Source organism: Crocuta crocuta, unplaced genomic scaffold, assembly GCF_008692635.1.
Source record: "Crocuta crocuta isolate KB4526 unplaced genomic scaffold, BGI_CrCroc_1.0 scaffold167, whole genome shotgun sequence".
Classification (NCBI taxonomy): domain Eukaryota; kingdom Metazoa; phylum Chordata; class Mammalia; order Carnivora; family Hyaenidae; genus Crocuta; species Crocuta crocuta.
Window position 1 is genome coordinate 12,630,660 of NW_027532406.1, and position 13,434 is coordinate 12,644,093.

Sequence of the window (13,434 nt, forward strand, 5' to 3'; positions counted from 1 at the left end):
CTATTTTCCTTGGTTGTAAATGGCTTGGTCTTTTTGTCTAGAGGCTGAAACTAGTTTTTGCTGTCCTAAAGCCTGTGTATGTTTAAAGGCTGACCGTTTTTTGGCTCACTTAGGACCCTTTCGATACGCAGATTCAGTTCTTTTATTTTCAGACCGTTTTCTTAGAGTTAAAGCCTCTAGAATAAAGCACTAAGTATCTCCTTACTTTGTTTTTCTCATTTAAGGACTCCAATTACACATAAGTTGGATCTTCTTTGCCTGCCTTCTGTGTCTATAGCTTTCTCTTTGATATCTTTAAAATCTTTATCTAATTTTGCTTTTTTTTCCTTATCATTCTCATCCATTATGTCCCTTGATATACTTTTAATTTTATGTCTTCATTCTTGGGCACCTTGTATTTTACTCTTCATTTCAGAAATGATTTTCTTTTTCTTTTTCTAATTTCTTGTTGTTACCTCCTTTTTTTCTTTTCTTTTTTTTCTTTTTTGCATATTTACCTATTGTTTGTACTTTACTAGTCTGAGGTTTTAGATCAGATTCATCACTTGTTTCACATTTGCAATACCTTATTTAACTGCACTCAATTCATTTTGGAGTATCATATTTTTGTTACTTTATATTTTTGGAGAGTGGTTGGTGGAATATTTTTATCAGCTGAAGCATTTTGACGACTCCTACTTTTGTTTTATAGTAGCTTTCTATGGATGTTTGGGTCCTTTTCTTTATCCCTAATTAAATATGTAGCATGTAGAGTTTTCTTGGGCCAGGTGATGATGGGAGGGCAGAAGGGCTTGCTTGTTTTTTTGTTCAAGAGTGTTTTGTATTATTCGAACTTTGAAGAGAAGTTTCTTTAATAAATGATGACTTTGGGATGTTGGTTAGTTGGTTTCCTGATTTTTTGATATGATTTTGTTTCTTTGATATGATTTTAACTTCAATTGCTTTCTTCTCCTTCTCCTTCTTCTCCTTCTTCTTCTTCCTTCTTTCTTCTTCTTCCTTCTCCCTTCTTTCTTCTTCTTTTTCTCCACCTCCTCCTCCCCCTCCTTCCTCCTCCTCCTTCCTTTCTCTTCTCTTCCTCCCTTCTCCTCCTCCTTTTCTTTGGCACAGCCAGACCTTCAAAGGATACCTCCCTCATTGTGTGTCTCTCTTCTCCAGAAGACTAACAGCTTCTGAACCAGAATTCTTTTGGAGTCCCTTCCTTTCAACTTCCCAGGAACCAGTGTTATGGTATCCACCAGGTCTTATATCCATTGTCTTTTCTTCTAGGGGACATCAAAAATTGATCTTGTGTTTTGCAGTGGGTACCTGACTCTTTACTGGGCTAATAAGGCCTCCAGGAGTTGGCTTTGATGGTTTCAGTGGTTAATTTCTCCCATTTACATGTAAAGTAAATTTTTTTTATAGTCTCTGTTTTCTAGTTAATTGCTTTCCTTGTTGATCTGAAAGATTTTATAAGATACCTGAAGAAATTCAGATTTAGCTATCACTATCTTACAGGAACTGAGAAGTCATACTCTGATCACTTTAACAAATGCTTTAGTACCACTTCCATGTAAACTCCAAGTTAAATACTGAGGCCAAAAATATAAGTACACAGTAATCCTCAGTAATCCATGTATTTGTGTAACATTTCTAAGAATGACATAGATATATTGAAAATATTATTTTATTCAGTATTTATGAGGTAGGTACTTAATATTTTACAGATAATGATGCTCAGCCTAAGAGGTTAATGGCAATTCTTTCATTAACTACTTATTTATTGATGGTAAGATTCAAACCTAAGACTTCAGTCTGAATCTACTAAATGCTCCCTGCTCCCATCAAAATGGCCATATATATTTCACTTCATTTAGTATTCACAAAACATTTATTGAGTGTCTTGAAGAAACCGGTGATTCAGCAGTGAACAAAATAGACCAAAAAAATCCATATGCTTTTAGAGCTTACATTTTAGCAATAATATTCCCTCTTACCCGAACCTGCCAATATATATCTTAACTCTAAAATACTTTATTGGTTTTGTAAAAACAGTATTAGTCAAAATAATTTGTAGTACCTATTTATGTATATCATTCAACATAATGGTGATTTTAATAATGCCACAATAACTAGTTTCTTATATTCCAGTTGCCTAATTTATTGCTTATATACTATAACCAAAAAAAGAAAAAGTACAGGTGGCAAATGAAAATTGTGTACTCCTGGTATTTTTGAAATAAAACATGGTATATTAAAGACATTGCTGATTTTATTTTTTAAACTTTATATTGTTTGGTGTCTTGAAAGAGTCTGTTATATCAAGGTTTGAAATAGAAATCTCATCTTTCCAATTTTAAGATAAATATTAAATAATTAATTTTATGACACATAATTTTAGTATGTTTTAAATTCCACAATAGGGGCGCCTGGGTGGCTCAGTCGGTTGAGTGTCCGACTTCGGCTCAGGTCATGATCTCATAGTTGGTGGGTTCGAGCCCTGTGTTGGGCTCTATGCTGACAGCTAGCTCAGAGCCTGGAGCCTGTTTCAGATTCTGTGTCTCCCTCTTTGACCTTCCCTGCCTCTCTCTCTCTCTCAGAAATAAATTTAAAAAAAACATTAAAATTTAAAAAAAATTCCACAATAAAGTACTTCTGAATATTTTAGTTTTCACTTACTTGCATAAGATGTGAAGGATTTTATAACCTGCTTCCAAATAATGGAATCCCAGTTAGAATTCTTTTAGTGCTTCATTAAGAAAATATAAAATACTTTCATCACTTTCTCATTATACCTTGTTAACTTTGGCAAATAAATGTCATTTTAAATTCTCATATTGAATAATATAAAATAGGATAATCTGTACTTAGTTTTAATACAGATTTTTGAGCAACAAAGTGGTTGATTGGCACCCTCTGTTGGTCATTTTGTTTACCTACAGGCAGAAATTGAGTAATAAAGCAAACTTTAAAGTTTGTCTTTCATATTTTTATCTCTTTTAAATTAGCCTTTACAAGTCTTAACCAAAATAATGCTCTAGACTAGGTTTATAAGAATAAGGTATGCTATTATTTAGCTGTGCTTCTGCTTAGATAATTTTGTGGTTATTTGCTTTTTCCTCAAGCTGGCTCTCTAATTGTAGCATTTAGAATTGGCATTAACATCGCAGATTTTCAAACAAGTATTTGTTTAACTGTAGCAAACTATTAGCTACAGTAACACATTATTAAACAGAGAATGTTTAACAATTTTATTGTCAATTTGGATTAATTAGAAAAACATCACATTTTAGCACCCTGAATAACAGTTTGAGAGTTATTTGCATTGAAAATAATTCAAGCTTCAGCAAAATGAGGCTGAATTACTTCAATGTGTCTCATTTTTAAAAACATAGACTTAATTATTCTATAAGATTATATGGTTAAATGGATTTATATTATAATTTGATAATATTTGTGTATAATAACTTTGTTGGCTGGCCCTGAAAATGCCTGCTCAAGCAATTTGTAATTACAGGGAAGAAAGCTATACTCTGCCAGGTGGCTGAAAGATTTGGAGAAGAAAAAAATTTTTTTTGATAAATATTCAGCAATTTTGCTTTTGGTGGTTCTACTATTTCAAAATTTCACTTACCTGCTACAGCATTAAGTTTAATCCAATTTAGTAATACCTAATGGATCTCAACTTTAGTGTAATCTATGACCTATTCCCTAATACTCCAGTTACTCACCAATATTAGAGTTTTCTTATATTTTTTTCACCGAAATAAGTATTTTAGGAATTTATATTATGTATTGCTCATATAGAAGGTGCTTTTAGAAATATTACTTAAAAATGCCAGCCAACTGTTATTTATATTGTACATCTTGCACCAACCTGAGGAAATTGAGATTTGTGTTGGATTTCTAGTGTGCCTTATTGTAGGCTATTTGACTGAACTTTTCACTCTGTGATGAACTAATAATAAGGAAGCTAATTTTCTCCAGTATGACAAACTAAACATGAGTATAAAATACTGAATATGACTCTTTTTAAACTTATGATTCAATGAAACATTATTTTGAAATAATCAATGAATACTTTTATTTTTTACTTAGTAAATTCCCTATTTTAACTTAAATACTAGTGTGACCATAAAGTAATTAGATAGTATCCTGAGAATTTATGGCTTTAAATCTATAAGATTACTTTAGTTATACTTCATATGTAGTTCTAAAAATATTATATACATGTCTTATGGAAGCTTATCAATTTAAGTACATCAGTATATTACTTCAGTGCATTTGGAATATATTTTGTCTAAAATGCTTTCGTGCCATTAGAGAGAGTAAGAGAAGTATCTTGTTTTTAAATTTTGGCATATGATAATGAATATCTCTGCAATCTTTTTAACAAGCTTACTGAAATGCAATGAGATGGTGTCATACTCTTCTGAAAATTAGTTACACTTCAAAATCCCACCCAATCTCCAAAAGCTCTTAGAATGAAACAGTATTCAAATGTAAAGTTTTTATCTATCACATATTTGAAGTACCTAATTAAACTAGCCAGTAGTTAATTAGCTAACCAAATTAAGTGGAGACAAAAAAAAAATGTGAAAATGTCCAGTGTCTTGGAAGTAATGTCCCAGAAATGGAATGCTATTTTTTTAAGGTTTATTTACTTTGAAAGAAAGAGAGAGTGGGGACAAGGGAAAGACAGGGGGAGAGAGAATCCCAAGCAGGCTCCGCACTGTCAGCACAGAGCTTGATGTGGGGCTCGAGCCCACAAACCGTGAGATCATGACCTGAGCCGAAGTCAGGTGCTTAACTGACCGAGCCACGCAGATTTCCTGAAATGCTAATTTTAAATGCAGGATATTAGGAAATAGGATATTGGAAAATATTTAAGGGATTGATTTGATTTAGCAGGAGATAACTTAAAAAAAATTTTTTTTCATCATAATAGTGTATTCTAAAGTCAGATCTGGGAGTTTCTTATACACGTAGTATTTTAGTTGAGATTTTTTTTGTATTGTCATGATAATGGTTTCTTCACATTTTATTCTGTCTGCAGAGCCACTCCCTTCCTTTAGTGTCTCAGTTAATTTATTGTTTTAGTATGTAGTTTTTTTTTTTTAATTTCAAGGAAATGATATATTATTGTATGTAAATGTATAGCAGAGAATACTTTTTAAAATATTTGTTAGGTTTTTTTAAGGATAAAGTACTCCTGAGTAGCAAATTCATGGTTGGAAAGCTCTTTAACTTTTTCAGGAAACTATAATGTGATAAGCTAGAAATATAATTTATGAAGTGGTGATCCAAGGTATTACACTTCCTGGGACCTGGACAGACTTTGTACATCTTGCTTATAAATAAGTGTTCACAGAAGACTTTGGTTGTAGAGTAAGCCAGTATATTTCTTAAATGTATTTCTCTTAAAGCCAGCTAGCTGTTCACTAAACATCTTGAAGTTTGAGTCAAGTAGTTTATATTAACTGGAAGTCATTATTATGTATGGATATATGTCTGCTTTTAATAGTTAGGCATTTGTGAAAGATTATTAAAACATTGCTTATTAGAAAAGAGCTCTTTTTCATTAGGTTTTTTCCTTTTGACAGTGATGTGAATTTTGAAAGTAAAGAACGAACAGCATGTAAAGGAAAGATCGCCATATCAGGTATGTCGTAGGTGGGTTGTTTTTATATTGCTGAATAAATTCTATAAAGTACCTTCCTGAACTGGTGGGATTTTAATTCCCTGCGTCTATTCTTTTCTTTCATTTTATTTTGCACACTTCTGTCTATATTTGTTCTAAGCACTGTTTTTATCATTATGTTGTACTTTTGTGTAAGATTTTACAGTTTGGAAAAGCTGTCCCATTTGTATGACATATATTACCGTTTTCTTTTTAGTGTAATTTTGTGAAATAGGTAGGATAGTTCTCTTTTTCTAGACTCAGAGATTAAATAACTTCCTATAAGTCATTGAGCTGGACTGCAAACTCAAATCTTTGACTCTGTTCCTTTTCTGCTCAGAGGTTTCAATAATATTTTTAATGTTTGTTCAGGCTAGAAGCTACACGAGGTTGGAACTATGTTTGTCTTGTCCGTCATTACCCCGAAGCCAACACAGTGCTTACGCATAGTAATTGCTCATTGATGTTGATCGGATGGATGCCTGTTTTCTTGTTTTTCATAGGATAAAAACCAAATTTCCTCCTCCCCCAGTTTTCTATTCTGACCCAACTCTTTTTCTAGCCCCATCTTCTACTCCTGTACATAAACTGTCTGCTTTAGCCAGACATTTCTCTCCCTGTTCCGTCAATACACTGCCTGCTTCTGACACCCAGTTAGCTCTTGAAATAACTATGTTATCTTCGGGATCTGTTTGCTCATCTATAAAGCCTTCCCTGTTATCATTCCAGCTGGAAATGATGTTTCCTTTCTTTGAATTCCTAATGCGGATAGGAGACCCTTTACCACTAGATGGCACTTAATGCTCTGTTGTCTCAGTTTCTCCAAGTGTTAAAGAAACTAGTCAGTGGCTTGGAGATGCCACAGATTGAAATGAACACAAGGCTGACTCGTGTACACTAGTTAGATAACGTACCTTGTACAAATATTATCTCATCAGTACATTTTGGGTACAGCAGACCTCTATTAGCCCTTAAGTAATAACTAGCTGTTTCATTGGCCAGAAGCCTTGTTCTCTTTGCTCCAGGGAACATACTACTACATTTCAGGCTCTCTCACCCAAGGAACTGTTTTTAGAAATGTCTTTATGGATAAACAAAATTCTCATGCAGGAAAGATAGATCTGGACTTTTCAGGATGTAATTGTCCTAAATCATAGGAATTGCTCCCACAAAAAAATTCTTCGGAAAAGTAACTATATAAAAAGCTGTTGCTTGTTTTATTTATATTCATGTTTTCATCTTTCCAATTATAAGACTGGAATAAAATATGTTTTATACCTCCTTATATGCTTTTGATGCCAAACACAGTATTTTTACATAGTAGTTGTGCACTATGTTCAATACATTTTAATGTGAATAAATAAACTATTATAGATCTTTAAGGGAGATTTTCTAAAAATACTTAAACATAATCTTCTATTCTTGCTTCTGATTTAGTGCCAGTAAGTACACAAATGAGATATGTTAAATTGCTCTTGAAGATTCAAATGACATGATAGAATTAATATCTATTGACATCTTATAATAGTTTATTGGCTACAGCAATTCGTGAAAATAGCATTTACTGTACATTTAGAGGAGTGCTAAAGTAAAAGCATTTAAAATAAGAGAAAAAACTATTTTCCTGACCACAGATACTTCAGTGTAGAAATTAAACTTATTTCTGCATGTGTTCCTTCTTTCCAAAAGATAATTTTAAATTAACTTAAGGAACTGGAAGTCTCAGAAAATTACATATGTAATTTCTTTTCATCTTTGCTTAGCCTTAATTATATCTTGCCTGTATATTTGTAAAACATTTGTTTAAAAAACAAAGAAAATTAAAAACGAATTCACCTTTATAAATCCATTTTCTTTTGACATTGGGATGAAAATGTGACTTTTGTTTTGATCAAAATGAATATTTGCAGCAAAATTTCATAATGTTCTGAGATTACTCTGATTGCCAGGTGAAACCTGGGTTTTCCATTTCCAGCTTTACCACTCATGGCTAGATCATTACAAAATTAAAAAGAGTAATTCAGGTATATCCTGATCATTCCTACTAAACATCAAATAATTGTATTGTGGCAATTGTCTTAGCTTATTCATTGACTACTAATTCAGTATCTAAAGCCAAGTCAGTTCACACAGTTAAAAACCTAAGTTTTTACTTTTAAAAATGATAGAAAGACTTCTAGGACTTGATAGCATCAAGTTAGCCATTGTATTCATAGGTCTCTTTTAGCTTATCATAAAAGTGTCCATGAAGACACAAAAAGAGACAAAGGCAAGCATAGTGTAAACTAAAGCTGAGTCAACCATTTGCAAGAATCTGTAAGGAATTTCTACTATTTGAAGCTGAATTAAAAAACATATTTGGTACGCTACAAATCCTTTGTCATCTGAACAGTAAATAGACCACCTGGTAAATAGATATGAAATGTGTGCCTTCTCTCAAGATTTGACATAGCTAGGCTATGGGAAAAGTCAAGACTGTTATACACCATAGGCTATTGGTGTATAGCAGAGGAAGTCAGGGTTCATATTCCTCCCAAGATAGTGTAAATAGTTAATACCGCCCTAATAGGATAAGAACAGCTGTGAACAAGAACAGTTGTGAAATGAAATGAGTCAGCAACTGTGGTCAAGCAAGCAGGCTCTCTGACAGGGTATCAGCCAAGTCATAATTATAAAACAATAAAGGCAATCCCATTAAAATCAAGAACAAAGTAAAAATGTCTATTATATCAATATAATTTTAACACAGTTTTAGAAATTGCAGCTAAAATAGCAAGAATGAAAGATGAAACTACTAAAAAGATATAGAGAAACTGAATGCTATTTTAAAATAAGAAATTGCAGAGCTAGAAAATCTAAGGAAACTTACTCTAACACTATTTGAACTAATAAAGAATTCAGTAAAAGTGGCTAGATTCAAGATAAATATACAAAAACTGGTAATCTGCTCTCAAAACCAGCAATAACTAGTTAGAAAATATGGCAGAAGGATCTCTTTTACAGTAAAAATACCAAAAAAACCCCCCAAATATCATATACCCCAAGCATAACCTTAATAAACATGTAAGGATGACTGTATCATGCTACTGTATATATTAACACAATATTATAAAGTTACTGGCTCTCAAATTAATTAGGATAGTAGAATTCTTATGAAATTTTTGGGAGTTTTCACAGTATATTTCTAAAACTCACAGAAATTAGCAATTGGGAATAAGATGTTTGGAAGGATATATTTCTAACAGATGGCAAAGTATATTATGAAGATTCAATAGTTATAATAGTATGGTATCTGTACTAGGATAGACAGTAATTAATAAATGATTCAATTAGACCTGTAAAGCATAAAGCCAAAGAAGAGATACTTGGTCAGAATGGCATATATGATAAAGATCCATTTTATCATTTAATCTTCCTCAGCGAGGAACAGATGTCCTATTAGTTATAATGGAGCTGGAACAATTATTTTTATAAGAAAAATCTTTATATTTTTATCTCATATACCCAACATTCTCATATAGATTAAATAATTAACTTTTAAAAGTATAAACTATAAACAGTATGTTAAAAAAAAAAAAGAAAAGCAGGTCATGGATACAAACAGATTCACTGAACTGGCTTATAAATGTGTTGACATTTTTCTTGTTAATCAGGAAAATACAAAGCTAAGCGAATCTTATCAACTGACTATTAAATTAGTAAATATGTTTCGAAATTTATGGTTGGATGAGATGTATATAAAGTGTTTAGCTTGGTACCTGGAGAGAGCCCGATAAGTAATATTTTTATTAAAACTGCTAAGGCAGCAGAGGCAAGAGCACTCCTACATAGGCACCTGGTTAGGCAGGGTAGGGGTGGAGGAGTATTATAAAGCTTTTCTAGGAAGGACATTAGAAATCGGCATTAAGAACCTTAAAAAGAATTCTGTACAAATGAAAATGTGGACAAAGGATCATAGGACTTAAAGTGAAGCACAACATAAAAATGTAGTCAAATAGCTTTGTTCATAAAGATTTGTAAGTATTTGAAAGTGACATAATTAATAGGTATAAAAACATGCACACAAATGTCCTAAGTATAATTGGGAAATGTCTTAAACAGATAAATTTTCCACAAAGATTTGAAGTATTTACACTCTGAGTAATTAAAACTAATTTCACTTTATCATTGAGCTTTCTACTGTATTGTGTTATGCTGTAATTCATACATCTTAATCTATTTGGTAGAAGTTTGATTCTCTTTGAAGATACATAGATAGCTTAGGAATGTCAGAAGAAAATTGTTAACCTAGTATTAAAAGTAAAGGGAAGAATGGAGGAAATTAGGAAGGATAAATTTTGACTGTGTCAAAGGTCTAGATTAACATCTGAAATTAGGATCATTAACACAGTTACTTTCAAATTTGAAGAATGTGTGAATGAGAGAAAATGTGTTTCCATCACTTTTAGCATAGGCCCTTTTTCTGGTCTGAAAGAAGGAATGCATTGCTCTTTTTAGTTTTATTTCTTAAGGGAAATGCTGTAGTTTATGTAGTTTATAACATGAATATACAAAGATCTTGCAGATTCTTTTGTAGACAAGTTAAATCTTCTTAATGGAAAGAATTTGATCTGTTTGTCACAAACAATGATCTTAGATAAGTTACTGAGTTTTCTTCATCTTTCCAGTTTGCATAGTGGAAGTCCTGATGTCCCTTCTATCTACTGTTTTATGATTTTGAAATGTATTTAACTACATTTGTTGCTGCTGCTTGCCCAAAGTAGAAATTCAACTATTTCATCTATTTCGAATACGTAAATCACAAAGTGAAAATGTTACAGTGTAAGCTTATTACAGACCTTACTTAATAATTTCTTGAATAGGGGCTCATGGGTGGCTCAGTCGGTTAAGCGTCTGACTTCGGCTCAGGTCATGATCTCAGGGTTCATGGGTTCGAGCCCTGCGTCAGGCTTTGTGCTGACAGCTAGCTCAGAGCCTGGAGACTGTTTCCGATTCTGTGTCTCCCTCTCTCTCTGACCTTCCCTTGCTCACTCTGTCTCTCTCTCACTCAGAAATAAACAAAACATTAAACAAATTAAAAAAAATAAAAATAAAAAAATTTCTTGAATAATAGTTGGTAGGATTTTTTAGTAAATTATTTAAATAACTGTAACATTTTATATTCCTAGTCTAAGCTATTTTTGAGAAAATATTGCCTGTGTGAGAATATTTAAATAATAGATTTTATATTGGCTTTAATGGTCAGAATCTATTATGGAACTCAGAGGTTCATTTCACTTTAAGAAATGAAATTTATCAAGATTATTACTTGTCATTTCTTTTTCCCCTCCTTTGTAGATATTCGAATACCACTAATGTGGAAAGACTCTGATCACTTCAGCAACAAAGAAGGTATGTATGATTTTAATTTATAATTGGAATGTTTTCTTTAGGGTATAGTAAATTTGTGATTATTGGGAGAAAAAGCTGCTTCCATGCTGAAGTAAATTGATGTCATTTGACAGAATAAGCAGTATCCTGCTGAACTGTGTTTTTTCCTAGTTTTAGTACAAATATGTTGTAATTGCTTGATACTTACTAAGATAATGCCTATTTGATGTACTTGTAGTTGTTGGTTGGAACCTAGGCAAGGACAGTTACAGGTTGTGGGGAAGGGAAGTGTGTAACAAAGGAAAATGTTTAAGGAGTAAAGGTATAGGCAGCATTTCTGTTTGACCATAATCTGAGAGATCTTTTCTGCCTTGTTTTGTTACTTCAGATTATTTAACAGGATGTTAAGAGGGAAAGATTTTTAGCTCGATCTGGTTTTCCCCCTTCAGCATTTTATGGCTTTATATAGTCTTCACAAATCCATGTATTGCTTAGGTCATAGAAATTAACCTCAAATGATTTCTAGCTGTTAGAGGCAAAGCAGAAAAGATATGATAATCCTTTATCTTTTTTGTCTATTGTGATAGCTTTGTTCCTCATACTTTAGAAACTGAATCATATTGAGCATAATTAGTTTTATATGAAGAATCCAAAATCAGGTTAGTGTATTTGTTATTCAATTAGGAAATATAATTTACTTTAAAATGGAATGCATGTGGGGATTAAGCGTATCTTTTTGATTACTATAGAGTTTTTCTGAAGAGCAACATTTTCTCAATAGTGAGGTCTTGGCCCTTTAATCACCTAATACTTTTAAAAAACATCACCAAATTAAAAGCCTCAGCAGCTATGTATTTTGTGCTCACATGTCTACTTTTTATTGTTTTTGTGGTTTCCTCTCTTGCTGTCAGTTTGGTGGAAAATGTTTTGCTGTTATTAACGTGCCTACTCTTACTTAGCCTCTTATACTAGAAAACGTCTTCTTAAATAGAGTTGGACACCAAAATGACAGAGGTATATATGTAATAATAAGTTTGCTATTAGTTAAAGCTTAAAGAGTTTTCTAGGAATAAAATTTATGAATGTGCTGGTTACATTAGGCTGCTGAGAGGCCTATATGTTCAGCTTTATTTTTTTATATTTCCTGGTTTAGTTGCTTTGTTCTGGTTGGGTAAGGTGTTAACATATATTGACAGAGCAGTTGCTGTAAAAGTTAAGGTTACAGTGTACCATGTATGAAAATAAGAGTCTGTTAATAAATATTTGAGATAATTTTGTCATTTTCAAGGAGATTTTAACATAATATAGATATAATTCATGTCATGGATCACTGTTTTTCCCCTAGGATCACAGCACTATGCCATTTTCTGTTTATTCAAAATGGGAGCTGAAGTTCTTGATACTGACATGGTAATTGTGGATAAAACAATCACAGATATATGTTTTGAAAATGTAACTATATTGTAAGTATGTTTAAATCTTCAAAGAATGAGAATAACTTAAAATTCTACCTTCTTTAAAGGAAGACAAAATTATTGGGCCTTTGGATTATTTTTGAAGCATAAGATGTGTAAATGTTTAAATTGATTTTGAAAATTATTCAGAAGAAATACATTTTTGCATTTGAAACTTTTTGGTGTAAAATAAAGTGGAAATCTTGTAGTATTAGTAGTAAATATTTACTCATTGAATATGATAAATTTTTATTAATTTTTATAAATATTTATAGTGTTATTAAGCCAAATTATGAATACNTAAAACACGTTAATACATCTCCTATAGGATATTTAGTTATAGAAATACTAAAATAGTTATAACAACTTTATTTATAAGATAGTACTGAAATATGTACCATAGGAAAAGCACTTTGGTAAAATTTTGAGATGTTCTTTTTCTTATGGTGTTCTCTTTTCATGTACTTCAAAATAAAAGATTGGGTGATCCTCAGGGTTGTTTTTATTGCCCCTGCTCTTTTACAGGCTCATTTTATTGTGGTCATAATACAGAGCCAGAAGGAACTCCTCAGGTAGCCATAGAAATCATTTTTAACTAACAGAAGTTTTTCCTGGCCCCTTCACAGGTGCTACTGGCCTAAATCAGTGTGTGATTTGTATTTCTTTCAGGGTTTCAAAAACACCATCTTTGTATCTAAATATTAATAGCTACTTAACTAATAGTTAAGTAAAATTGAATTTCCATGTGTTTTGCCATTTTCAGCTATGGAGTTAAACAGTTGATATTTGAGAGTAGTTTTGCCACTCATGTAACGTTAGAAAAACTATTGCAAGCCATGTTTTGTGGCTTCTGTCCAGTGTCCCATAAATAACTGTGTAGCATGGAAAAATAACATGTACTGTTCTGAGTTATTAGCAGTTGTACAGGTCTTCTTACAAAGAATAAGGAAT

At 32.1% G+C, this 13,434-nt stretch overlaps 1 protein-coding gene across 1 annotated transcript in view; it reads left to right on the forward strand.

Annotated features, from left to right (window-relative positions):
* RTKN2 (rhotekin 2) overlaps positions 1–13,434 on the forward strand; it is a 71,613-nt gene that overhangs the window by 12,115 nt on the left and 46,064 nt on the right. The window contains exons 3-5 of the mRNA XM_077778502.1: positions 5,583–5,641; positions 10,997–11,050; positions 12,375–12,492. Coding sequence (XP_077634628.1) covers positions 5,583–5,641; positions 10,997–11,050; positions 12,375–12,492 — 231 coding nt within the window. The remainder of the gene's footprint in view (positions 1–5,582; positions 5,642–10,996; positions 11,051–12,374; positions 12,493–13,434) is intronic.